This window comes from Wyeomyia smithii, chromosome 2 (genome assembly GCF_029784165.1).
Source record: "Wyeomyia smithii strain HCP4-BCI-WySm-NY-G18 chromosome 2, ASM2978416v1, whole genome shotgun sequence".
NCBI classification, from domain to species: domain Eukaryota; kingdom Metazoa; phylum Arthropoda; class Insecta; order Diptera; family Culicidae; genus Wyeomyia; species Wyeomyia smithii.
In genome coordinates, this window is record NC_073695.1 from 250,907,495 (window position 1) to 250,935,326 (window position 27,832).

The 27,832-nt window shown below is 36.6% G+C and overlaps 1 protein-coding gene across 1 annotated transcript in view; it reads left to right on the top strand.

Moving 5' to 3' along the window:
• The window catches only part of LOC129722193 (1-acylglycerol-3-phosphate O-acyltransferase Pnpla3-like), a 47,083-nt gene that overhangs the window by 16,721 nt on the left and 2,530 nt on the right, over positions 1 to 27,832 (top strand). Inside the window, exons 3-5 of the mRNA XM_055675482.1 lie at positions 17,330 to 17,562; positions 17,751 to 18,400; positions 27,663 to 27,768. Of these exons, the coding sequence (XP_055531457.1) occupies positions 17,330 to 17,562; positions 17,751 to 18,400; positions 27,663 to 27,768 (989 nt within the window). The remainder of the gene's footprint in view (positions 1 to 17,329; positions 17,563 to 17,750; positions 18,401 to 27,662; positions 27,769 to 27,832) is intronic.

Consider the following 27,832-nt stretch of genomic DNA (forward strand, 5'->3'; position numbering starts at 1 on the left):
AATGAAACTCTCGTTTGTAAGATAAAGATATTACCATTTGATTGATTTATGTCGAATGCAGTTGTATAGAGAACTTTACCGATAACATTTAATTTCAGTGTGAAATCCCCACAAATTACCAAACAGTGACACGCACGCGCTGCAATGGCTGGTGACGTACGCAAACGCAAATCGCACCTTGGCAGGGAACCGGCAGCGCAAAAGTCGAGCCCCGTGCCATTCGTTATCGCAGCTCGCACTCTGCGTTGCGTACACACCGCGGGGAGATGAAGTGTGATAACGAACGCGTCGTCGAGCTGCGTACTATATTTGAAGGCCATCCGGAATTAATTCAAAGAAGTACCCCCTCTCGGCTTACATTATGTATGAATGAATTTGAAATTCGACGCAATTGCACCTCGTGTCAATGTTTCTTATCAGCACTGTCCGACAAAGTGGCCGGGCAAAATTACCTTCACATATTTTCGCCAATTCAGCAAATTGTGTACCCGATCATACGATCTACAGCTGCCGGGCTAGAGGACGTGGCGTGACCTAATAGTGTTCTAAAATTAACTAACTCTTCGAAGTCGCCTATGGTTTGTTATTGTCTCATCATCCTACTTTTTAGTTCGTACAGCAGAAAAAGGATTTCTAACACTAGTGAACTGCTAGCGATAACCCCGAACCCCCAGCTCGCGAGGTCGCGTAAACAATGTGGCGTATTTCCAGTGCTTCATTGCACACTCCAGCCTATCAGTTTCAATAGCGACGCGGGACCGCTTGAAATCTGCTCCCTTACAAAGGATTCACCACCCGTCGTTTCAAAAGTGCCGATTAAAACGCTCGGTCAGGGTGGTTCCATTTTACTAACTCACACAGCGTTTCCCAACCAACCCAACTGGAAGGTTTAGCTGAATAATCTCATCACTAATAGTGCCTACCTTGCTGCCCTATTTCGGTTCACTACCGCCAAGACAGCCTAAAACCGGAGAGCTCTATTCATGAAAAGATGTAGAATGATGTGTTTTAGAAAGTAGAAAAAAAATCGCAATGACGTAAAAGAACTTGCCGCTGGTTATCAGCGGCTTTATAAAAACAAACAATTACACATAAGCAGAAATGAGCGATGACCGCATTTCAATGGCAACAATCTGTGAAGTTTATGTTATTCACGCGTAACAGACCTATCAAGTCGCCCGATCTGCTGAGGTGAAAAGTGATTTATTTCCTTTTTTATTAAATACGATTAAATTATCTCACAAATCAAGCCCCGCGGCTGCATTGACTGCCATAGAATCGGTATTCGACATGTGCGTCATCACATCAGGCGAGTCGCGTCGTCTAACACAAGGGTCAAGACCGGTGACCCTTTTTTCCGTTATTCGCTTCCAGCTAAGATTAAATTGCTGCCTAAGCATCTAAAATAATTGGGTCCTAAAGCTATATCGGTTTTTATATATCATTTGAAAAAGCCGCGTTTTCTGAGCAAAACGTGATTTTTAAAAAATGTTTATCGTTTTCCTTCGATTTTTAAATGAAGAATAAAAAAACTGCTCGAAAGGTCTTAGATGACGTTTCGCCCATGTACGGTATATGAGAGAACTGTCATTTAAAACATTTCGAGCAGATTTTTATCCTTCATTAAAAAATCAAAGGAAACTGATAAACATTTTTTAAAAATCACGTTTTGCTCAAAAAATTGCACTCTTCCAGCTGATATATAAAAATCAGAAAACCGTTTAAAACTTTAGGACCCCTTTAGCTAATTGGCTGGCTGACGGAGAAAGTCACGTTTCTAGGAGGGGGTCAGGGTGAAAGATTACCGAAATTTTCTGCGTACATAAACAATGCGTCAAAAACTGCTGAACATGGACAATTTTTTAACCTATTCCAAATATTATTGTTTGTCGAAATCTGCGTTGAACTTCCTGGTTCACTGATTGCCCCCGATGTAATCACCTAACCGACATCAATCAATCACGGCCCAACCGCAATCATCCTCTGTTAAGCTGTAATGATAAACCAACGCAACACGCCTAGAGCAAGGTGAAGCGCACAGCTGCAGTGTGCCGCCGGTTAAGGTTGCTCGAATCGGTACTACAACTACAGACGACGGTTATCAAATTACCGCGGGAAATTTCCGTTCCAAAGTTTATCGCACTGTACCTACGCTATGGCGAAAATTGTTTGAGAAACACGCTAACGTGCATCCATCCGAACGTCACACATCACGCCACGTTCCGAGGTACGTTTTTTTGTTGGCCAATTTGCGGTTGACTGACAGTCAACCTAAAATCGAAAGGTTTTAGCTTAAAAATAAAATTTGATATTCCAATGTGTTACGGGGGATTGATTGTTTTCGATTCAATGATTTTTTGATAAGTTCATTTGGATTGAATGATCAAACGTTTGAAATGTTTGTTTTGATCAAGGTGATTCAATTAACGTCACAAGGGGAGACAAACGACGCAGTTGAGAAATAGGTTATACGCACCGGTTGAGGTCAAAGTTGTTTACGAAAGATATTGATTGTTTCGTCTCAACAAACCCTATCATTTCACAAGCTCAACGGTAAAATCGGAAGGATTCACTTCTATTCTTCACTTAAATTAGATTTGATTGAGAAAATTGTGTTATTTTGTATACACCAAAAAACTCCTCTGAGTTCCTATTTTGACCATAGCATTCCTATATTCGCTACTCAGTACCCTTTTATTGACCACATTCGTTAAAATGAAATACTGTGTCAATGTTCTCAAACTATCACGCGAATTTGTTTAATCAGAATGCAACCATTAAATTTTTATTTTCAAAAATCTTCAAATTTGGAGTCGGGTAACTGATTTTGATTTTTTTTAGCTTAAATTGAAGATAATTAATGGGCATTTCAAAAACAATATCAAACTGTACTGTACTTTACGATAAAGAACGAGTGCAGTGATATGATTGGAGCAAAACAAATCTGATAGTACCCGTTGAAGACTGGTCTGAGAATTACTTAGAAAAAGTGGAGAGAGTTAAAAAATGAGTATACACTAAGGTTTTTTTTTACGCGGTTCCTTTTACGCGTTTTTTACGCGGATTTCGGATTTTGAAAAACTTTGGAACTTTAAAAAAAAAACAGAAGGGTTGTATGCAAAGCCATTACCGTAAGGTTGACGTAGAACTACATAAGGTTGTTTTTCACATTACTTTTTTTTTACAGTTGCCTAACACTAATAAACTAATAACTCTGGAAATAATGTTTCTGGAAAATAGTCAAATACCAGCTCATATGAGTGTTGGTGCAACCACGATGATATTAATAGGCCGTAAAACGACCCCAGTTGCCATTTCAAGTCTTGCCAGGGCCACCACTTTATTTCCAGAAATTTGTACTAATAAATAGTGTCGGATAAAAGTTATTAACCTTGAGAAAATAGTCTATAGCAATCTTAGCATCCTTCGAAGCAAATCCTTCAAAGAATTCGTTATCATTGTCGAAGGGAACAATGCAAGTGTTGCAACGAACAGTTCTATATAATTCTACGTCAGCTTTGCGGTCGTGGCTTCGTACACAACCCTTTTGTTATTTAAACTTTATCCCATCATTCGACAATAAAATGATTTGAACCGAAAACCGGCACGAAAAGTCTGCCGCTGCCCGGTGCTGTTAAATTTTGACTGAAGTGTAATAAATTAACGTGAGAATGTTACCTCTTCAAAATAGGTATTTAATTTGTCCTCAAAAGGATAATTAGTTGTTTAATTTATGTCGGACATGACGCTGATCGCATCGCTGTGTTATCCCCGGCAGTGGGAAGCAGGCACTTTTCTGGTAACAGAGTTTCACACTGGAAATTTAACTGCCGGCAGATTTCGATCACCAACCGGGGATGTTGCCAAAATTAGAAGGTAGAGTTTTTTCTCTGGAGGAAGTGGTTACCAATGCACCTACCGCTGATACTGCGCCGCTGCTGCACAAAGGCAGTGTCGCTGCATCTACTGCTCTGCCGCGCATAGCATGTCAGTCCCATTTACATTTTCATCAAGCCGAGAAGAACGTGTTTTATATGATTTCATACCATTGCTTGTTATGAGATGAGAATGCAAATGGGACTGGCTTGCTATACGCGGCAGTGCTGGTATCCGCTGCTGATATCCGCTTCTGGTACCCGCTACTGGTGTCCACTGTTATTCGCTGAGTTGATTGGTTTGAGCAGAAGTAGGATCTCATATAGCCCAAATAGCGCATTCCCGAAACAGCAAGCATCAAGCGCCAATCAGAGGTTGAATAGAGTAGTTTGAATAATCAAATTTCATTTTTCTGCATTTAGGCGGATGTAGAGATGCTTTTTCAATCGGTGGCTGCAAGAACGACGGAAACCCATTGAAAACTAACCGACCTGTTAGCATTTGAAATTGTACATATTTTTCCTTTTCCCGTTTTTAAATTTTTTAGATTTTACACCCCTATGTAGTCGAACATCCTGAGAGACGTAGTTCTACATCAAAATCAGAAGGGTTGTGTGGAAAGCCTCGCCAAAATAACACGTTGTATCGTGTTTTACGGCTTAGGAGGAAAACCACCAAATTCTTCTTGTGACGAATAAGAGCAGTCAGCCGCAGATGCAGCGCACTCTCAGGCACGCAACAGTTTATAAGGCTATTGCGTGTTGCATATTGCAGCTGTGCGGTTGGGTGATAGCAAAACTTTTCGTGCTGACGTTGACTGGTGGCAGACATGAAAATGGAGTATAAAATGCTGCCGTAAAGTCGAATTAACTGTCTTTGTTAGGGCGTCCCAATATTTTGAATGTAAAGTTATAAGTTTTCCGAAACGAATTCAACATTAATGATAAAAAAATTATTCTAGCATCTACACGGTTTGTTTTTTTGGTGTAATGTCTTCGGCAAAGTTGTATAAAATAATTTTGTCTTTCCAAGAAAAAAAAATTACACTATAAAAAAATTTGATTTTTTTTTGTCACTTTGACAAATTTGATTTTGCATGTACGAAATAATCTCATTGCTTGTTGACAATCAACGGAAAAGCACCGCTGAATTATAACGCATATTTTATTGCAGCTTGAAACAGCAAGCGGTTTCTTCTTTTCGTGTCGAAAGAAAACATGAAGCAGGAGATGCAGCACTTTCAACCACGCAACAGTTTATTACGCTTTAATTTGACTGATGAATAAAATATTTCATAATCAGAAAACCGACTTGTTTGATTAAAATAGTGTCTTCAGTAAAATTGTAGGCAATATGTTCTAGAAAAAAAATATACGCTGTAAAGTTTTTTTTTCTCGGCCAATTTACCAGATTGTCACAAAATATTGAAAATCTTGAGAACTACCTTTTTTTTAAAGTAAATTTTCTTACACATTCAAAACAACAATATTTGCAACAATTTTTGAATGTACCCGGCCTTGCTCGTGTAAAATTTTTTACTTTTTCTATAATTTTCTATACTTCCATATATTTTTTCCAACTCATCATTTCAAATAATATTTCTATTTTAGTTATAACCTTGCTTATATACCACCTTTTTCGTTTCTCCATCTGGAGCTATAGTGAATGAATTTGCAGGTGAGCCAAGCCTCGAGCAAGCGACATGTAATGGACCGTGGGAAAAACACGGTGATCTTAATTCTACTTCACATTGTTGAATGGATCGTCCCTGTGACTTATTTATAGTAATAGAGTATGCAATTCTTACAGGGAATTTATGATAGAATGGTACATCACAAGGCATATGTGGTTGGCCCTTTCCTGTTGCTCCAATTATATTTTTGAGCATCTTTCTAACATATTGCCTTGTTTCATTGCAAAATTTCCGGGGGTCGATATTTCTAAGCTCACTTCCATTGCAGAATAACAACCCTCACTATACCAAACGTTCGGACACCAATTTTCGGTTTTGGGGAGTCAGCTCTTACCTATGAACCTAATATCAGGGAGTATTTGATCATTTTTCTTCTTGAATTTGAAAATAGCGTCACTTTCTGAACATCTTTCTAGAAATATCGACATTATTTAACCATTTTATTCAGTTTTACAAAGCTTGACAGAAAGCAGAAATCGTGGAATCGCGTCCAAGCCTTTTTCTCTATTTTAGTAACCTTTCCAGAAAATGTAAGTCGCCATGTACGAATTAAAAATTTGCGCCGGACATGAATATTTATACGCCATTTTGAATTTAGAAAATGTCGTTAAACTTTTACAGTGCTTTTTCGCTTTTATCAACAGTCGTTTTTATCACTACGCGCCAAATTCACGCTCGATTTTATCACGGTTTTTTTTTCGTTTTTATCACGCTCTTTTAAAAATAACTTCAAATCAAGAATAATGTACTTCCAGTTGCAGAAAATGTATTCGAAACATCATTTTCATTTGTGCCTTGTGTCCTTGCATGTGTATAGTTTTATAAACTCAATTTATTTGATCAATTTTCTGAGGCAACCAAGTGTCATATCTGCTACAAATAGTTTGTGTCATAATTTAGAGAAAAATGAACCGTGAAATACGTATTTCATTGTTTTTGAAGAAAAATTACGTATTATTCGAGCAGTTGAGAAAGAAGATCTGTTAACAACTTAAAAATCCCTACAGTTCGGTCCTCATAGAGCGTGGTTTTAAAAATTTTAAAATCTAGCGGTTCCACAATTTCACATAAACAAGCATTAGACTCTGCTAGCTATGCTAAAGAATGGGCAGTACAAATCATATTGATATTGCATGTATAATAGCCGTGAGAAAGCCCGTGAAAATTCAATAGAGAATAATATCAAAAACTAACCTTTTCTTGTTTATTCATTTGTATCTTGAACTTATATTCCATTCAGCTATGCAATTGCATCATTTTACTCAAAATATCATAAATTTCAATTGAATCCAACACAGTAAATTCAATTTTTATCATTTCGCTTAATTCACGGTTTCGCCAAATCAAAATTTTTTTTGACCGTGATAAAATCGAAAAAGCACTGTATTTCTGATTTCTAAAAATCTTTAAAAAAATCTTATATCTCGGTCCCTTGACATCAACTTCTGGCCATGACCGACCGAGGGCATGAAAGTTAACGTACCTTTTCAAAATGTTCCCATAAGGCACTAAAAGACCTGACTTTCTTAAAAATTAAGACCGCCTCCCTTTTTGATAGCTGCCCATCCCTCTTTTCGACATCATGTTCCAGTCTCTGGAAATCAATTTTCGGCCTCCAGACATGACCAAAGACTTAAGAACTATCGTATTCATTCAGAAAGCTCCCATAATGCATGAAAAAACTTGATTTTCTGATCAATTAAGACCCCCTCCTCCTTTGGAGGTTACTCCTTCCTCTTCCCAATATTTCTATGACCACTTCCTCTGTACAAAAAACACATATGCCAAGTTTGGTTGAAAACGGTACAGTCATTCGAGAGTTATACTGAAACATACATGAATACATACAAAACTTTTTTTTAAATAAATAGCTAGAAGCTCTTATCTTGTTTGATCAATTCTCTTAACCAAATTTTTATTCGGTAATAGCTGAGCATCGGCAACTTTTCCAAACATATTTTTTATCCAAAACGCTAGTTTGGACTCTCCGTTATCAAATTATGCAAGAAATATGTCAAGAAATCATTCCAAAAACAGATCAGAGCAGGTTGGATGTTTTGAAACACTTCTCTAGGAACATTTGCACGAAAGCCGATTTTCGGCTGCAAACAAACGTCACTACCTTTCAAAAAATTTCGATTCCGAAATTACCCATATTGCCTAGTATATACTTCTAGATAAACATTTCAAAAGGTCCTATCTGCTTTCATCGTTTTTCCGGAGCGTCTTTTCATTTTGGTAATGGTAAGCTTCAGTAACTCTCCCAAGCGTGGTTTTCGTTCAGAAGGCTAGAGTGATCCCTCCGCTATCAACTTGTGCAAATAACCTGTCATAAAGGTCATAAAATTGTGGTGATTGAATGAAAGTGATCAATCAAAAATCGATCAAAGCAGATAGGACCTTTTAAATGTTTCTCTACAATTCAATTATAAATTTTTACAGATTCACAGAAAGCGGAAGTCGGCAACCCAAGTTTCAAAGTATCGTCAGACACCGATAACCGGTTCTTAAGAGTCAATTTTGCTCCGAAAATACCAACATTGGGGGGTTTGTGAGCGTTTTTCACAGTTTTAAATGGCTTCCCAGAAACCGGAAGTCGCCATATTGGATTGAAAATGGCATCGAACATCATGTTTCGGTCTATGGACATCAACTCCCGGCCTCCAAATATGACCAAGAACCCGAAAATTATCAAATTTCAATGAAAGGTTTCCATTATGTATGAACATTTATTACTTTTGACCCCCTCCTTCTTTAAGGGTGACCCCTTCCCCTATCCAATATTTCTTTGACCACTTCCTTTGTACACGTATGCCAAGTTTGGTTGAAATCGGTTCAGACCTTCGCGATTATGCTGGAACATACATACATACATACAAAACTTCTCTTTAATATAGATAGATATTTTTACAGGTACATATATATTTTTTACCGTAAGAAAAAAAGTTCTTAAGGTAAAGATAAAAGAATTATTATAAATTTAATATCTACAGAAGTCTACTTTTGAAAGTTCTGTAATTTTTTTCACAAAAACTACACATTGTTATCTATACAAATTTGCAAAAAAGGTACTTTTGAAGATATTTAATGTTTTGTGACAGTTCGAAAAATTTACAACTACTTATAACTACACTCTACCTTTACACCTTTTTTTCTTCGGGTCTCCGTGGTTTCTCCTCACCGGCTTGTTCTAAAACTAAACTAACTCAACTCCTATTCAATTATATCACTCTGGCCGCAGAACAGACCAGATAGCTCATCAACCGCGGTCCAACTTTTTCTTTTATTTTGTAAACCTAAACATAAACTTTAAACAAAACATTGCTACCTTTGCGCATAAACCTAAACATTAACTTGACACAAACCTTGCTGCTCTGCTGCGCATGACTAAGGTCAATACCTGTTTACCTAATGTGTTGTTCTTGAAATTCTTGCAACTGTGTTGCTTGTCGCAGCTTATGTAAGTGAAAGGTTAGGTCATTGCAAGAAAGCTCTTTCTTTCGCTTTAATAAACAATTGCTGAACCGAGTTTCTCTAGCTGACCAACCTATTGAGATGTTTTTTTGTTTCTTTTTTATTTATAATTTCTCTTCTACGTAATACTACAGGAATCGAAACGATACATATGTATTTTTGTATGACTAATAACTTCGATTATGACGAGTCCGACCTTTAATGTTTTTTTGTACTCTTTTTTGGACGTTAAACACTTTTGAAAGCGTATTTTTTGAACGCTAGAAGCATTTTTTCGTTATTATGAGAAGACACTGGAATGTTTTGACTTCATACCATTTTCTGTTCATTCCTCATTTTCTGGTCATTTCACATTTTTCCTTTGTCGTTTTCATCCTAGATTCACTTTTCCCATTTCCTATTTCCATTCATCGTTTCCCATACTCCTTTTCCCATTACTTGAAATGAAATGAAAGAGCGTTGAGTAGCTCAACTCTCATGTTTTTTATCTCATTTTCCTTTTTTTTTATCACCTCATTTCCTACCGCTTATTTCTCGTTTCTTGGTACTCATTTCTAATACGCATTTCTCATTTCGCATTCATCATTCCTCATTTTTTTTTATTTTCTGATATCTTATTTCTCGTATCTGATTTCTGGTTTCTAATTTCTCATTTCTGATTTCTCATGTTTCATTTTTTGTTTATCATATATCACTTCTTAGTTCTCATTTCTCATTTCTCATTCTTCATCACTCATTTCTCATTTCTAATTTCTCGTTATGTATTTTTCATTTCACATTTCCCTATTTTTCCTATCTCATTTCCATTTCTAATTTATCATTTCTAATTTTTACTTTCTCATTTCTCATTTCTCAACTCTCATCTCTCATCTCTTATCTCTCATCTCTCATCTATAATCTCTCATCTCTCATCTCTCATCACTCATCTCTCATCTCTCATCTCTCATCTCTCATCTCTCATCTCTCATCTCTCATCTGTCATCTCTCATCTCTCATCTCTCATCTTTCATCTCTAATAAATCATCTCTCAACTTTCATATCTGGCAATTCACAATTTTCTTATTTCTAATTACTCATCTCGCATATCTCATACTCTAATTCATCTTTAATAGCTCATCGCTCTTTTGTTTATTTGTTTCATTGTCAATGTGAATTTTTCATTTTTCATTTCTCATTTCTCATTTCCCATTTTCTATCTCTCAATATCCTTTTTTCGTTTTTCAATTCTCATTTCTCGTTTTACATTTCTCATTTCTAATTTTTCATTTTGCATATCTCATGATTTGTTTCTCATTTATCATTTCTTATTTCTCATTTCCCTTTTAAAATTTCTCATTTCTTTTTTCTTATTTCTCATTTTTAATTTCTTAGTGCTCATTTCTCATTTCTCATTTTTCATTTCTCATTTCTTGTTCCTCATTTCTTATTTACTGTTTCTCATTTCTAATTTTTAATTTTTCATTTCTGCTTTCTTATTTCTCGTTTTTTATTTCTCATTGCTCTTTTCTCATTTCTTTTGTCTCATTTCTCATTCCTTATATCTCATATTTCCTTTCTCATTTTTCATTTGTCATTTCTCATCTCTCATCTCTCATCTCTCATCTCTGATCACTCATCTCTGATCTCTCATCTCTGATCTCTCATCTTTAATCTCTCATCTCTCCACTCTCATCTCTCATCTCTCATCTCTCATCTCTCATCTTTCATCTTTCATCTCTCATCTCTCATATTTCATCCCTCATTTCTGATCTCTTATTTCTTTTCTCACATATCTTACTTGCCATCTCTCATTTCTCATTGTCCATCTCACATCTCGGATACTTCATTTTTCATCTCTAATAGCTCAGCTCTCGTTTTTTTTATTTGTTTCATTCCACATTTTTCATTTCACATTTTTCATTTTTCATTTTTCATTTTTCATTTCTAATTTCTGATTTCTTATTTCTCATTTCTCACTTCTCATTTCTCATTACTCATTTCTCATTTCTCATTACTAATTTCTCCTTTCTCATTTCTCATATCTCATATCTCATGTCTCATTTTTAATTTTTCATTTCCCATTTTTCATTTCTCATTTCTCATTTCTTTTTTTGCACTTCTCATTTCTCATTTCTCATTTCTCATATCTCATTTTTCATTTCTCATTTCTCATTTCTCATTTCTTGTTTTTCACTTCTCATTTCTCATTTCTCAATTTTTATTTCTCATTTCTCATTTCTCATATCTCATTTCTCATTTCTCATTTCTCATTTCTCATTTCTCATTTCTCATTTCTCATTTCTCATTTCTCATTTCTCATTTCTCATTTCTCATTTCTCATTTTTCATTTCTCATTTCTCTTTTCGCTTTTCTTTTTTCTCATTTCTTATTTATTTCTCATTTCTCATTTCTCATTTCTCGATTCTCATATCTCATATCTCATTTCTCATTTCTCATTTCTTTTTTCTTATTTCTTATTTCTCATATCTCATTTTTTATATTTCATTTGTCATTTCTCATTTCTCTTCTCTCATCATTCATCTCTCATCTCTCATCTCTCATCTCTCATTTCTCATCTCTAATCTCTCATCCCTCATCTCTCATTTCTTATTTTTCATCTTACATCTCTCATCTCTCATTTCTCACTTTTTATCTCACATCTCTTATACTTCGTCTTTCATCTCTAATAGCTCATCTCTCGTTTCTTTTATTTCTTTCATATCTCATTTTTCATTTTTCATATCTAATTTCTCATTTCTCATCTCTCATGTCTCATTTGTCATTTTTCATTTGTCATTTTTAATTTCTCATTTCTCATTTTGTATTTTTCATTTCTCAATTCTCTTCTTTCATTTCTCATTTTTTATTTCTTATTTCTCATTCCTATTTTCTCATTTTTTTATTTCTCACTGCTCATTTCTCATTACTTGTTTCCCATTTTTCACATTTTATGTTTCATTTCTCATTTCAGATATCCCATTACTCATACCATTTCTTATTTCTCATTTTTTATTTCCAATTTCTCATACATCATTCCTTTTATCATTTCTTTCATCATTTTTTTCTCTCTCTCTTTTGTTTTTTTTTGGTTTATATTTGCTTTTTACTTCCTATTTAAGTTGCTTTTTTGTTTCATTCTCTAGTTTTTGTGAAGGTCCATGTCGAACTTTATATTTTTTTGTTTCTTTTTCTTTTCCAAATTTTGCTTTTACTTACTCTAAGTTGTTAATATAAACTGTTCTCGATTCACATTTTACCATTCTATTTTTTGTCGTTTCGGCCCTTAAAGTATTTTCAAATTGTTTATATATATTGCTCTCACATATGTTTCCTAATTCATATTCCTTTCAGAGAGCGAGTAATGGCGCTATAACCATAAGCAAAAATGCTAGGACTAGAGGTAGTACTCAAGTTCCAACCGTAACAGTTGAAGCGAGTTAAGGCGCTATATCCTTGGTTTTTAAACCCGGACATAAGGAGGAAATACCTATGTTCCATCCCAGGAGATTGGCCAACAAAGGAGTGTACTTTCTTGGCTTTGTCACTCCAAACGAATTATACGACTTCTTACATACGGAACGGTTGGTACGGATTGTCCCCGTTCTTAGATTACATTGTATTATATTGCGCTACACAGTAGGCCTGGCCGTTGACAAGAAAAATGTATGGAAACCATTTTTTTAAAATGGTGGATATCATTTTCCAGGATCCTTTCAAGTACTGGCTGTGTTAGTGTAGACTAGACTAGACTAGACTAGACTAGACCAATAACTTCGATTATGATTTGCGTGAACTTTTCACTGTGCCCTGTAGTGGAGCTTCTTCAGTGTCGTAGTTCTGCGTCGAATGTATTTAGAAAAAAATAATAAAATTTAATTATTAGAGTAATACCTGATTCAATTTAAGATCAGGAGAATTTTTGCAGAATAAGCAAGAAAAATGTTTGCTGGGCAATTTTTTCCGTCTCTGTCTTAATTGTATAACTTCATAGTGAAAAACGGCTTTTTCAGTCTCAACGATGGATCAAAACTTTACTGCGCTTTATGCCCGACGTTTCGGTCTTTGGACTTGGCCTTCTTCAGGGGATATAAAGTTGTACCGTTTTTTTTCGTTCAGAGTACAAAGCTTCGGTTGATCATAGCCAGATTAGCGATTGTGGGGCCTGGGCCCGAGTCTTGTGTGGGGGCCCCAAAATAAAACAGTAGTTTTTTTATCATATGTATTTAAAACCTTAAAAAAACTTAACAGAAATTTTCAGCAATTTCCAGAATATCTTATTAGGGTTCTTCGCTGAATACTTGTCCCTTATTTAATCAACATTTTATTTCTGAAGTCAATCGTATTCGCAACTTAGTAATGCCAAATTTGACAGCCGTTCACTCTTCACAGGCGTACGCATTTGCTTTAATGCGGTTTATCTTCGAAAAAGACCTTTTTAGTCGCGTTCATAAAACTCGAATAAACACGCAATGCAGCAGAACAGTTTTTTTTCGTGAGGGCCTTTTCGTAAATCCGGCTCTGGTCATAACTACCAATAGGTTCACCTTCAACATACCACATCATCGTTTTCTCGTGCTTTTTACCACGCCTCCGATGACATCAAGATAGTCTGTCTGTTAGAGTCGATCGCATCGTGTTTCTTGATGTGGTATCTTGAAAGAGAATCTGTTGATAACTATGTTAACCGATCGTAAAGCTTTGTATACTGAACGAAAAACGGTACAACTTTATATCCCCTGAGAAAGGTCAAGTCCAAGGGCCGAAACGTCGGACATAAAACATAAACATAAACATAAAACATAGCAGCGTTTTGATCCACTGTTAAGACTGAAACAAAACCGTATTTCCCTATTAATTTCACGTAATAGTTGTTTTTGAATTTCAGTTGTATTACTTTTTTATCTTGTCGATTGTTGAATTCTTTCACTTTTCAATGCAGGACTCTCTGTATTATAATTATAATGAATTGAATATAATATGATAAACTTTTTCTGAGCTTTACTTAAATTATATTTCAACATATTGTTAATTTTACCACTAATTTAGAATAAGTGGCAAACATTCCCAAAATCAAGCAAAATTTAAATACCAAAATAAAGAATCAGAAAATCAGTTTTTAAGGATTGACACAATTTATAATTTTAATTTTTATGCAAACTTGAGTGTTGTTGCTTGTAGGAAAATTAATTAATTAATCAATTTCTGAAAATATTATCTAAAATTTATATTTTCGATTTTATAAGAGAAATATACAAAACGATAAAAAATGACAGCGTGTTAATTTAAAAAAAAAAAAAATAATTTTTTTTTAATCAGTTTCGTTATTTCGAAGTTGTTTAGTTGTTGTTACAAATTACATACCAGTATTCGGCCTCATTAAGAATTTGTTCTCTGTTATTCTATCGAAAGGTGCCTGGTGCGATGATAAAGATATGATAATTATCTGCAAACTCATAAATTGTCAAGTAGGTACTTCCGAAGACCTTGATCTACTCTTTTACACTGTTTTATAAGACCTATTCAAAACCAGCACCAGCGGAGGACTGTTTTTCTGCAAGCTTTGTCCTGCTGTTCGGATTGCTTTGCAAATTACTACGCACGCAATACGCTTACAAAGAGGCCAAAGTGACAAACCGGGTAGCGGCGTGTGGCCGCTTTTGCCGCGACAAAGGCAATTTATGTCTACCTCATTACACTACTGGCTAGGCTTACTCTAGCCCACATTTTTGAGTCTTGTAGAACGGCAAGGTAAACAGTGTCGAGTGCGTATGTTGCAACAGTGAATATTGCAATTACTGGCCGTTGGCTCAGTTTGCTGTATGATGCAAATGATAGGCGTGTGCGATGCAGTCGTAGACGTAGTGCTCTCTTCCTTTGAAGTTATGCCGTCGCAGCACCAACCAATTTTCGTAGAAGGTTTTAATTTTTCTCCTCTATAAACAAACTCTTTTCTCTTGTCTGCAAAACTGGAAAATGAAAGTTACAATTGATTTTGCTTTTTTCACGAAGTTGTTCGAAAACAGAGTAGTGGCGGTGGTAGAGGTGCAGTCACGTGTTTGGTTGCAATGCAACAGGTTAGATTGCGGAAGGAAAGGAGCAAAAAAACACCAAGTAATGAAAATGCTTTCAGACACAAGACGTCCCACCCCAAAAGAGGAATGCAATATTGCAAAGCATGCCTGAATGCGGCGCACACTTTTGCAACGTGCGAATGTAAAGTACCGAGTGCCATGAGTACATGAAGTTACAGCTGAACACGTGTATGTGTGTGCAGCAGGCAAACAACGGGCAAGGTCAAAATCCGCAGTATTTCTTCTTTTATTTGTTTTGGCATCCGTAGTCATACAACACTCGCAAACTGGAAATTGGCAAAAAGTGCAATCGCTGCAAAATAGTAAACAAAAACAACTTGTTGTTGTCGATTAGGAACGCTTCCACGTCGAGCGTAGGTAACATCATAGGTGCACATTTTGTCGTGAAATGCGACGTATTTTAGATGAAAGAAAACATGGCGAGTTGTGTGTTTGCTGCCCATTGATTTGAGGAGCGTTGCAGTAAACAAGTCTGAGTGCTAATCGGTTACAGAACGTGTGCGCTGGGCGATTTATTGCGCGTTTCATTAAAGTGACTTTCTAAGAAAAATGAGTTAGATACGCGGTGGCCGGCGTGAATGGAATGAATTATCGATGGGAAAGTACAGCATGTTTGGGACATTTTAATGAAGGCTCATTACATAAGGTTGTTGGTACAACGTTGCAATCATTTTGTTGAAATTAGATTACATCTCACAGACAACTACAGAAAGCTTGAAAAACTGGTAAGATTTTAAGCGTTTATATCTCAGTCATTTCTCATCCGATTCACAAGTGTTTGGCATGAATCGATCAGAAATTCTGCGATTGGATTCATACGAGAAAAACATTCGATTTTTAGGGAAGCACTAAGAATTGATAGAAGGAATATTTTTAATTTAAAAGACTCACAGAAGAGTTAAATTTAAAATAATTAGTAGATTTGAATAATTGGTAAACCAACAATTTAAAAATACTGTAATCAGCGTTTCCTAATTTTTGAATCAATTAGATGCAGATTTCGATTCATTATTTCGTCCATAACTTTTTTTTTCCAAATCCTTAGTGATGCACTAGCGAAAAAAAAAAACGCCAGATGGCTTTAGAAAAGGTTGGTTCCTGTCAATCGTCTAAAACTAAGTTCATCTTTGTGCCTTCTGCTGGCAGCTGGGATCAATTCCGAAAGTTTGTTTACACACTGACTTCCACGTTTATTTATTTTACAATTCCAACATTCCGTCGAACCGAGGGTGCATTCAACCATTGAGCGCCATTGAACGTGTAAACGCCTTGAATAGTTCATCTTCTGTAAACGACACTAGCTGGAGTAAACAAACTAATGATTACGCACTGCCATCCGAGGGGGCACGAGTCTTTTATCAGCTTATTCTAAAAAAAATAGTTGCTGACCTCGTAACAACTACTACGACTTAATTTATCATTCCAGTTCTAAGCAACGTTTGCGTGTGTCTGTTCAGCGCACGCTGGCTCAACATAAACCACATGACGGTTTCCTATCTACGCACTTTTGCCCAGCGCATGACATAAGCCAACGTTTCATTTTTTTCCCGAGTCGAACGCCCTTAAACGCACATGCTCGGGACCGAGTGGGTGCATCAGCCGAAGATTACCGAACCCGGGACGGGCCTCCAATTTTTGTAGCATTAGCAATCCTAGGCCTTTAATTTCTAGAAACTTCTTCCCTTTGCTAGTTTTTTCCTGCTCTTGTTTGCTCGAACGTTCAAATCCCTTTCGGCAGCCGCATAAACCTACGTGCGTTGTGTAGCATGACTATGCTTTGCCGATGCCGACCGGGTGGCCGGATGATGTTGTCTCTCATTGCTGTGCGAGGTGGCGTGATTTTCTGTCCACCAATACCAGCGGAGACCGACATCGTATGATTTCGGTGTCGAAATAGACGTTAGCAAAAAGGCAACCGACATCGACCCTCTCCGACCGATATTTATGCTACTTATGCTTTGTCTCCTGCTTCGCTGCGTTGCATTTTTGGAGGCTCGCTTGCTACGAGAAAAGGGTGTGTCTGTGACGTCAGCTAACGTACGTAGTCTTTCTCCTGACCCCTGCCGCTGCGATTAGCATCGCGAGTCGTAACGGTTACGCCGTTGGTGCTTTGTGTTTTGGACTGACGCGACCTTATGTTTTATGCTGTGTGATTTTATAATGCGAATAAAAATTTCACTCAAGTAATAAATTCATTTTTTTAATCGATTTTCAGGTGAAATGACATCGGACTTTTTCCGGGTGGTAAACGAAGCTCGCAGCCATTCGCTGGGACCGTTCAGTCCGCGGTTCAACATTCAAACCTGCCTGCTCGAGGGTTTGCAGAAGTTTCTGCCACCTGATGCACACGAACGGGTTAACGGAAAGCTACACATATCACTTACCCGGGTTTATGATGGTAAAAATGTAATCGTTTCACAGTTCAACAATCGAGAGGATTTGCTACAGGTAGGATTCAGTATGAAATCTAGACAGCATAAAAAGGGAGTAATAGATCAGTTTTAGCTGAGATACAAACACTTACGTTCTAGTACTTCAAAGCTAAGTCGAAAGCTTTTAACTTACAGTGGCATACTCGCACTGTTAACAGTGCGTCTCCATAATACTAAACTAATCAAATTCCCCCTCCATTGTAGGCCCTCCTCTGCGCGTGCTTCATTCCGGTGTTCTCCGGCATCCTACCGCCAAGATTCCACGGCGTCCGCTACATGGACGGAGCCTTTTCGGATAACCTACCAACATTGGACGAGAACACCGTTACGGTAAGCCCTTTCTGCGGCGAGTCGGACATCTGCCCCCGTGACAACAGCCCCCAGATGTTTCACGTCAACTGGGCCAACACCAGCATCGAGCTGTCCAAGCAGAATATGAACCGCTTCGGACGTATTCTGTATCCACCGCGGGCGGAAGTTCTGTCCTCCTTCTGTCAGCAGGGTTTCGATGATGCGCTGAATTTTCTCCATCGGAACAATCTGATCAGTTGCACTCGATGCCTCTCGGTGCAGTCGACTTTTTGTGTGTCCGATCAGCCGACACAGTTGGAAGATCAGCTGCTGGAGGAGTACGATCCGGAGTGCAGTGAGTGCAAAGAATGCATCAAACACAGAGAGAATGCCATCGGGGGAAGTATGCCGGACACGGTGCTGACCGTTTTCCAGACCTATATGGATCAAGCGAACAAGGGACTGATGAATTGGATTTTCCGTCACCGAGGGGCCAAGCTGCTGAAGGCACTTTCCTTACCGGCCACCCTGCCTGCCGATATCGTTTGCGCCACACTAACCAAGTAAGTTTTACGTGATGGGTTTTACCTCCATCTTGAATGTGTTAGGGTCATGTGTTGTTGTTTCCCTTACAAAAAAATCTAAGTTGTTTCGGGTTGTCCTAGTTGTGTGTCTACCATTTCGAAGAATATGTCCGTCCGTTTGTGAATCGTTAATAGAACGCTTGTACTAACATTGCAACCGACTAATCTTAGCGCCCTCGGGTCGGACGTTGAGCGACGTCAGTTTCAGTACAAGGTTCTCGGTAATATAGTGTGCCCATCGGCGAGCGGTCCGAAGTTTAGCGAGACGATTAATCCTGCCTGCAAGCGGTGTCTTGCACGCAGACAACGGGCACTGGCAAATGGGAAAAGTACTGTGCACATTCTGTTGGATGGTCCGCCGGCAGTCCGCTCAGTGACAATGATCAGGAAGCTAGAAATCAAACTGCAACGGTAAGGAGGAACTTTCTTCGGGTTGCGCTTTTGGCTGTGTGATTGTCTCGTGTGTCCCCGTTTGAAGGTGGTGGTTATACGGTGCGCTCTTTGAGCAGTTCGATACTCAGAGAAGTTTATTGCTTTCCTGCAGGTGTAACAAACAATGATGATTTATGTTTTGTTTGTGCGATGTCTGAAAGTAAACAAGCAGGTTAATCAATGATTCATCTTTGTTTTGAATAGTAGAGGATGTATAGCTTCTCTAAAGACGGATTTTAAATAGACTCTTTTATCTTCGTGTTCATTCGGAGCTCGTTTTAAACACATCGCCGCCGTAACGTCGTTTTTGATGTTGTTGTTATGAAAGAAGTCATTGTATATAGCTTCAATTGTATTTATTAGTATTTTAACGGTGACGATTTCTTTGTCGCACCGAAGCCCTTAACCGATCTCCGCTTCATTATTAATAACATTATTAACGTTGCGTATGTATACGGTTTTAGAACACTTATCATGTTGGCATCCTATAACCAGAGACTTTTTTTGACATTCTATTCATTTAATGGGACACCCGAAACAATGTTCAATGCTAAGAGATGGCATTGGCATTTTAGTGGTAGTGGTAGTAAAATCGAAACTTCTAACAGCATTATAAAAAAGGGTAACTAATAGCAGTTTCTCTGGTCATTAAGCAAAATGTTCGTGGAAATTTCGATTTCACTACCACTACCACTACAGCGCTATCTCTGAGCATTGAACATTGTTTTGGGTGTCCCATTGCGTTTGACCAGAGTGTAAATTCTTAATTTGACTCATTTTTAATTGTTATTATTTTGTTTCATAACTGCGTTGTATATCTATTTTAATTTATTAATGCATCTTTTGTTTATTATTTCGCTTGTTTTTCATCTCATTGTAGATACATAATACTTTGGCCAGACGAACGAAATGATATTAATTCAAAAATGCAAACTTCGTCCACGATGAATTCAATAGGAGTGATAACTCTAATAACAGCGAACATAAGTCGAAGAACATTCATGTAGCATTCGAAAAATTCAATAAGTTCCTGATTTTCTTTGGTTGAAATAATTATTTAATTATACTGTATTTCAAAATATTGAAAATGGAACTAAAAGACGAATGCCAAACAATGTTTATTCAAAAGTATTTAATTGTTAAGACACGATCTAGATCGGAAATGCAAAATATTTATAAGAAACAAAAAAATTGTTGTTCCTCAATGGAATGATAAAGAAATTATTTTACCAATTTGGAATTCAATTAGCATCTAATGAGCACTATAGGTTTTAGATCATGTGCCATCGAACGGAACAAGTACGACTTTGGCAGTATGAGGCCGAGTGTTGTCATGCAGTAAAATCACTTGGCCGTGCCTCTGCTCGTATTGTGGGCATTTTTTGCGTAGTGTTCGGCTTAATTGCATCAATTGAAGCCGATACTGTTCTTCAGTGTTAGTTCCGTTGGTTTCAACAGTTTATAATAAATATCATCGATCTGGTCCCATCAAATACACAGCATTACCTTCACAGTGTGTATGTTCGTGCGTGTGAGCCGACGACGTAAAAGCACGTCTCCATGACGTTCTTTTCGCTGAGTCGCTGTAAAGAATCAATTTGTTATCACCTTTCACGATGCAATGAAGAAAACCCTTCCTTTTTTGTTGCTAGAGCGATTGTTCACAGATGAAAATAGTTGAAGAGGTTGTTTATAAGACACGACCGCAAGGCTAACGTAGGTAGAATTACGACAGCCTGTCTCATGCCAATGTGTTTCTTGCAATAGGCTTAGGAATACGATCGATATGCTCTTGTGTTGACCCTGTTGAAAGAAAGTTGAAAAGAAATTGTGTTATACACATTGTAAAATCATTTGAGTGTGAAGCAGTTAAAATGTTTCTGTCAACCGCGTGAATTGTAATATTCTGTTGTCTACCTGCTAGTTGTTATGTGTAGGTGAGAAAATTTTGAAAATGGTAGAAAAGGCGACCGAGATAACAACCGAACTAGAATCATTCCGAAAATCAGCCTTGTGGAAGGTGCTGTTATCTCTGTTGGTCCGTTCGCAATAAAAGGCAGCGAGATATTTGAAATCGCCGCCTGCTGCAGCTCTGTTTGCTGATGGTCGATCCAGTTCCAAGTAAATCATTCGTTTGCAAAAGTGATCGGATATACCACTGCCGATGCGGATATCGCTACCCGCTGTAGCTATCAGCGGCTACTAAGTTGGGATTGTTATTCTGACTATCCATTAGTAAAATGATTGCTTTGAGCAGAAGCAGGCTTTAAATAGCCCAAGAGTGCATTACCGTTTAACTAGAAGCGCTAAGCGACCAAATAGATACAATTCAACACAGTTTTCTGATTGCTGTAAACATGAATGAAATCGACTAGAAGCTGACTGAGTAAACGTTTGAAAATGGACAATTTTTGTGACGCTCTAGATATTTTCGATTTTACAATTTGTGCCCCAACATATGTTTCTATAAGACGTAATCCTACGTCAAAAAGATCCTCAACGTCCCTTGGCCTCAGATCATAAGGAACTCAAGTTGCTTGTTTCTTAGTCATTTCCGTAGCAAGCAAAGCTTCGAAATGGTTTGGCGGGTAACTGCTAATACCAAAGCAAGCTGTTCCTGCGTTTGGCACGGATCCTCTTCGGGAAATTCCACCAATGTAGCGTTCTTGAAGGGTTTTATTCACGTAGACAGTCGTTAATATAGAATATACCGCTTTTAAAGCGATGGAATCAATTGCGGCACGATGTTTCACTTAGAGTAGCATTTCCGTAATCTTTTTATTAACTCTCGATGCACTTCAGCTGCTGTTTCCTCAGCATGAAATGATTAATGCAAATGACGATTTTTTTGTACAAATTAGACATTTGCACATAACTAAAAGTATATGACAACACAACAAAATCACTAACGTGTCAAAGCAGTTTTTCACTATATGCCTTAACTTGCTTCATCGCTTGCGTACTCAATAAAAAAGTTGTTCTACTGAATTAGTTCTTCCGACTTGAAGAACGGGCTAGAAATTGTTCTATGAAAATCATCAGTAATAATCGCATTATCGAAATATCGTACTCTAGTCTAAAGAACAGAGGACAGACTCAAATGATGATTAGTTAAAAGGTCCTTAAAAATAATAATAATAATAAGGAACGGAGATAATTACACCTGCGAATCAACATAAAAATTAAGAAAGGTATTCTGCCGTGCATATCAGTCCTATTTGCATTTTCTTCGATTTTGGGTTATGATCACCAGAGGTCATATTCGGCAATGCTTTACAAAATAAATGTAAAAAACAACATATTTTGTTCTGTGGAATTTGCAAAAAATATCAGGTCAGTTTGTCTCATCTAAAAAATAAACCCACACCAGTCACATAATGAATATTATAGAAAATAACGACTGTATTCAAAGCTTGAATGCCTTTTTCCACAACACTTTATTTTTCTTTGTTAATGTTAAGCAAAACTAAACGAAAAATAAATTAAAAGTGATCAAAAATAGCCAGATCAAACGAGACAATCTTCAACGGAGCTATCACGTAACAAGCACGTATCGCATCTAACAAGAACATTATGCACAAGATTAAACAATATTTTCACACTTTCAAAATGCTTTACTTTCAGGAAAACAAACAACTTTGATAACTGTGACCAATAAAAAACTAGTTCAGTCTCTATGGTCATGAATAGGGAATTATTTTGCATGCTACAAAATAGTCACATATCAGTCCCACTTTAATTTATTTCATTGTAATTGTTATGAATTGTCTTTTTATGGAACAAAAGTATCAAAAACATTGAAATCCATCAATCTGAGAAGAAAACATATCAATATTGGAAGCGGAACTTATTTTATTGAATTAAACATTTCAATTCTTCAAACGCTGTTTTCTCCGTTCGAAAATTTCACAGATGGGACTGATATGCGTTTCACGGCAGTATATGTATAACAAACACCGACAAACAGTCTAAAAACAATTTTCAATTTATTTCGTCGGCACATGTATTGTGTACAACATACTTTAATAAAAAACTCACTGTTCTAAATGAGAGATATATTAAAAATTATTAAATAAAAAATGGTTCGATTATACGGAGGATTCGATTATCCGGAGCGAAATGTTTTTCAAAACTCCGGATAATCGAGTCCGACCTGTAACTGCCGTGAAACGCATATCAGTCCCATCTGAATTTGCGTCGATTTTGAGTTATGATCACCAGCGGTTAGATTTGACAATGCTTTACAAAATAAATGTGGAAAATAATATAGTTTGTTCTGAAAAGTTTTAAAAAAATATCAGGTCAGTTTGTCCCGTCTTAAAAGTAATCGCATACCAGTCCCACAATGAATATTATAAAAATTAACGCTTATATTCAAAGCTCAAATGGTTTTTTCCACAACATTCTATTCTCCCTTGTTAGTGTTGAGTTAAACCACACGGAAAAATGAATAAAAAGTCATCAAAAAGAGCCAGATCAAAACTGAGACAATCTTCAACAGAGCTTTCTTCATATGCGTAACAAGCACGGATCAGATCTGACGAGGATATGATTCTCATCAAGCAAAATAAACAAGTTTGATAACTATAAACAGCAACAAACTGATTCGTTCTCAGTGGCCATAAAGACTGGGATTGTAAACCGATTATTTTTCACGCTGTAATGCATAATAATCGAGTATCAGTCCCACTATAATTTATTCCATTGTAATTGGTATAAATTGACTTTTAAAGAAACGAAAGTAACAAAAACATTGAAATCCAACAATCTGAGGAGAAAAACCATTAATATTCCAAGCGTGTCGTATTTTATTGAACTAAACATTCAAGATCTTTTTCTCCGTTCGATGATTTCGCAGATGGGACTGATATGCATTTCACGGCAGTATTTAAATGATATAACTTCCCCGATTACACACGAATTTAACATAACGTTTCCATGCTGTTGCATAGGTATTCTGGGAGAGTGAAAGAACATGCATTTTGTTTTTAAAGGATTAAGTGAGAGTCAATTGCTTTTGAAAAAATCTGAAAGAGTTTTCAAATCACTGTTCATGAGCCGTACTATAAGTCCACCATCACGATGTGGATGTAAAAGAGCAGTATCGTCTTCAAAAAGGCGTCGGATGCCTGTCAGCCTGGGCTTGTACAAATCGTTGATATACAAAAAAAGAGAAGCGGACCTATATAACTTCCTTGCGGCACACCCACTTCAATAAGCATCAATGAACTTTTGCAGAGATCAATAGAAACTAACTGTTTTCTTACTGATAGATAGCTACGAATTATATCGTTTGCAACACCTCTAATTCCACAGCTTTCGAGTTTATCCAATAGATAGCTTTCCACTAATTCAAAAAAAATCGATGTTGAAAAAGTCAAGGTGCTCAGCCCTAAATTAAAAGATAATGTTATCCAGTGCATTTTTGTAAAACATTTCGAATCCCTTCAAAACACAAATAAATTTTTTTTTGATCAACAACTAAAATTTTTACTGCAAAGCGGGATTCATGACAAAAATTTACATGAAAAAAGATGTTTGATATCTTATCGGGGGGCTGAGATATTGGCATTTTTATATGTGATGGAAAACTGTGCATTTGAACAAATATGTTTAATAACTGTTTCATTTTAGGAGATAAAAAATAACAATATTCAGAAAACTAATAACTTAGTAGAAGGTTTGAAAATTCGGAAAAATCCGCGAAAAAAGTTAGAACGGAAATTGTGATTTTAGGTGTCTTCTAATAGAAAACTTAATGTTGCTCGTAATATATAATAGATAGAAACATGATGTCTTCGGTAAAGTTTCTTGTTCTAAGATAACCTAAAACTTTGTCGAAGACACCTTTCATCTATCTAAATAATCTGATTGAAAAGTAAATTTTTTATCTCACTCATTGGTGGACTGATCACCCATCTTTCTACACTAAGAGATGCATTTTTGAATACCCTGTAACTTCTCCGAACATACCCTATGGCTATAATCAACATTTTTATCACTATCCATTTAATCGCACCTAATGCTGAACTGAACCATGAAACATATTCTAAAATAACCCCATAAAAATAAAAAAATACATAGAAAAAATTCGGAATCGAACAGAGTTGAAAAAAGTGCAAAAAGTGGGTTTGTGCTCAAAAAAGTCATTTTTTCATAAATCACGTTTGAGCAACCTGAAAATAATTTTCGAGAAATTCGAAATGTTCTACAGAAATGCTATAAAAAACATTATCTTTCAATTCAGGGCTGAGCACCTTGAGTTTTCCAACATCTATTTTTTTTTTGAAACAGCCAAATGGGAGTATTGTTCAAGAGGTTGTCACAGTACGACTTATTAGTTATTTAATTAAATTACTTTATTGAACACTTGATTCGAAAGAATCCTATGTAATTATTGAGATTTCTTTTCACTCACTTCATATAATTGTTTTTTAATTTGGATCAACTTCCACAAATTGAAGTTCATCCACGGACAAAAATTCTCCTTCATACTCATTCGTTTTATTACAACCCGTGAGTGGTTTTCCAACAACGAATTATATGTAAACTCCACATCAAGCTCGCGATGATCGACCCCGGTTTTAGTAATTATCAGCTTTTCTTTTTTTTATGCTTTAAACGACGTTATAGTTATTGAATGGTCACTTACAACAGAATAAATAGAGTCATTTCTTGATCGCGCGATATCCTCAGCTTTGCAAACGACATGATCAAGTATGTTTGAACTAACTGGTCTGGTTGGAAACGTTCTCGAGCATGCGAAGCAAAACGATTCCAACAACGATTTATATTTTCCGACATCATTGTTATTTTGTAAATTTATGAGGCACGTTCTACTAACATTGCTGAATCCGTTTAAAAAAATCCACCTAAAAAAGGGTTATAGTTTGACATCACAGCTTAATTTCGAACTCATACTCGTGTCTGCCATCAGTTAGCGTTAGCGCGAACAGAACTTTCTCCCAGTCGCACAACAGCAATATGCAACACGCAACAATTGCGTTCTTGGTATTTGCTTCGATACGTGTTACATTGTTGCGTTTGTAAGAACTCCATCGGTCTGGTTGCGCTGGTTGCCAACATGAATGAAATTCATTTTTCTTACATTCGTATTGCAAAACGGGGAAAAACTGTGAGAACTTGAAATAAAGGTGGAGCTAGTTAGAAGGTTGGATAGCCACTGCTTTTTCAACTGATTTTTAGTTAGTTTTTTTCACTTCACTTTGCAATTGGAAATATATGTCAATTATCAAACCAAATTTAGAGAAAACTTCACCAATCGATTAAGACAGTAGTGTTTAAGATCTGTTTAGTAGCAGTAACATTGCATGCATTAAAAATGGCACACGACGAGTACAAATTTACACTATACCATCCAGTTCTTAACTTTGAAGGCGAGTTGGTGATGGAATGAATGCTGCGGAATTGAAATGATTGATTTCTAGCTAGTCTTTTAAACATCTCACAAAACATATTTTGAACATAGATCGTTAACTCAAAAGAAATTTTTAAATTAAACTCTAAACGTTGTTATCAATTCAGACTTTATTGAAAAAACCTTGACGAATTAACTAGTTTTTATATACAAAAAATATTAGTTTTTTGTTACTTTTATATCCAAGATAAACTAGGCTGAAAATCACGTTGAAAAGAGAAATGAAAAAAATTCTTGTATAACAAAATATTCACCAAAAATGATGTATTCCAGAAAAAATTGAAGATTTAGAACAATGGCTGCATTTTTGAATCAATAAGAAAATTGAGGAAGTTTTTCCAATGATTCAAAAATGTAGGTGCCTCGTTAAATATTTTGGTTTGAAAAAGTGTTCCGCCAAGCAAAAGATTTGAGAAATCGATAGTAAGAAAACTTTGTGTCTCTGAGGTTGGTTTTTGTCCTTACCCTAAACTTCGTGAAGCTCTTGCGAAATCTGCGTGGATCACTCATAAATAAGGTGAAACTGTGTTGAAGCCACAAATGGCTGACTTCGAGCCACCACTTCGAATTTCCAAAAGCACAAGACTCGAGAATCGTTCCCTGTGAAATCGCTATATTAGGTGTGCTTCACCACAGTAAACGTTTTCATAGGTGACTAACTTTTACCTAGTCTTGTACGTTTGAAAGTTCGAAGAGGTGGCTCGAAGTTGACAATTTGTGGCTTGAGGCTTCATTACAAGTTCACCTTAAGAGCATTGCAACAACGGTATAAAATCCCATTTTTGCGAGGAAATGTTGATGGCTTTCGACAAAATTTGAAAATTGGCCTCAAACTGAGGTCACAAACACCAAAGTACTCCGAAATGACAAAAAAAAAAATCCAAAAGCCAAAATAGTTATCTTAACGTTAAGATACAGTTGATAAGTTAACTCAACGTTCATTCGGCTAAATTGTCGATCTGATCTTTGCTGCAGTAATTCGACTGCTGGTTTGACTGCATTGTTAGCAAATCTTGGAGAGCCGGGTAGAAACAACCTTAAGCAAATGCCTAACAAACTGAAAATGGCGCTTTTACAATTATTTTGACCCGGTAAATCGTTAACGTTTAACTCGTGCAGAAATTGACTGCGAGAAAATGTGTGTTTTTCTTTTATAATAATCACTATATTCAAGCTTATTACAAAATCGTACGCAACACGATAGAAAAAGTTTTGGTTGGTTTTGATTGTCTCTTGTTCTATATTTTACTTCCAACTGAATTAACTTCACTAACCTTCTATGTTTTCAGTTCCTGTAAATATTTCATCTTTTCATAGTCTCATTTCCCAAGACTTGTGTTAAACTCTGGTATTTCTTTCTTCGTTTTACAGACTAATGGGTGCAACTCCCGCCATCGGTAACCAGCTGTGGTCCGTCAGTCAGTTTGCCCTGAAGACGCTGAACTCCATCCTGGTTAAAATGCGCATACGCCATCAGGTACGGTTTCTTGAAATTAAACTCTAAAACACTTTACAGGACTCACTCTAATCTACCTTGTTCA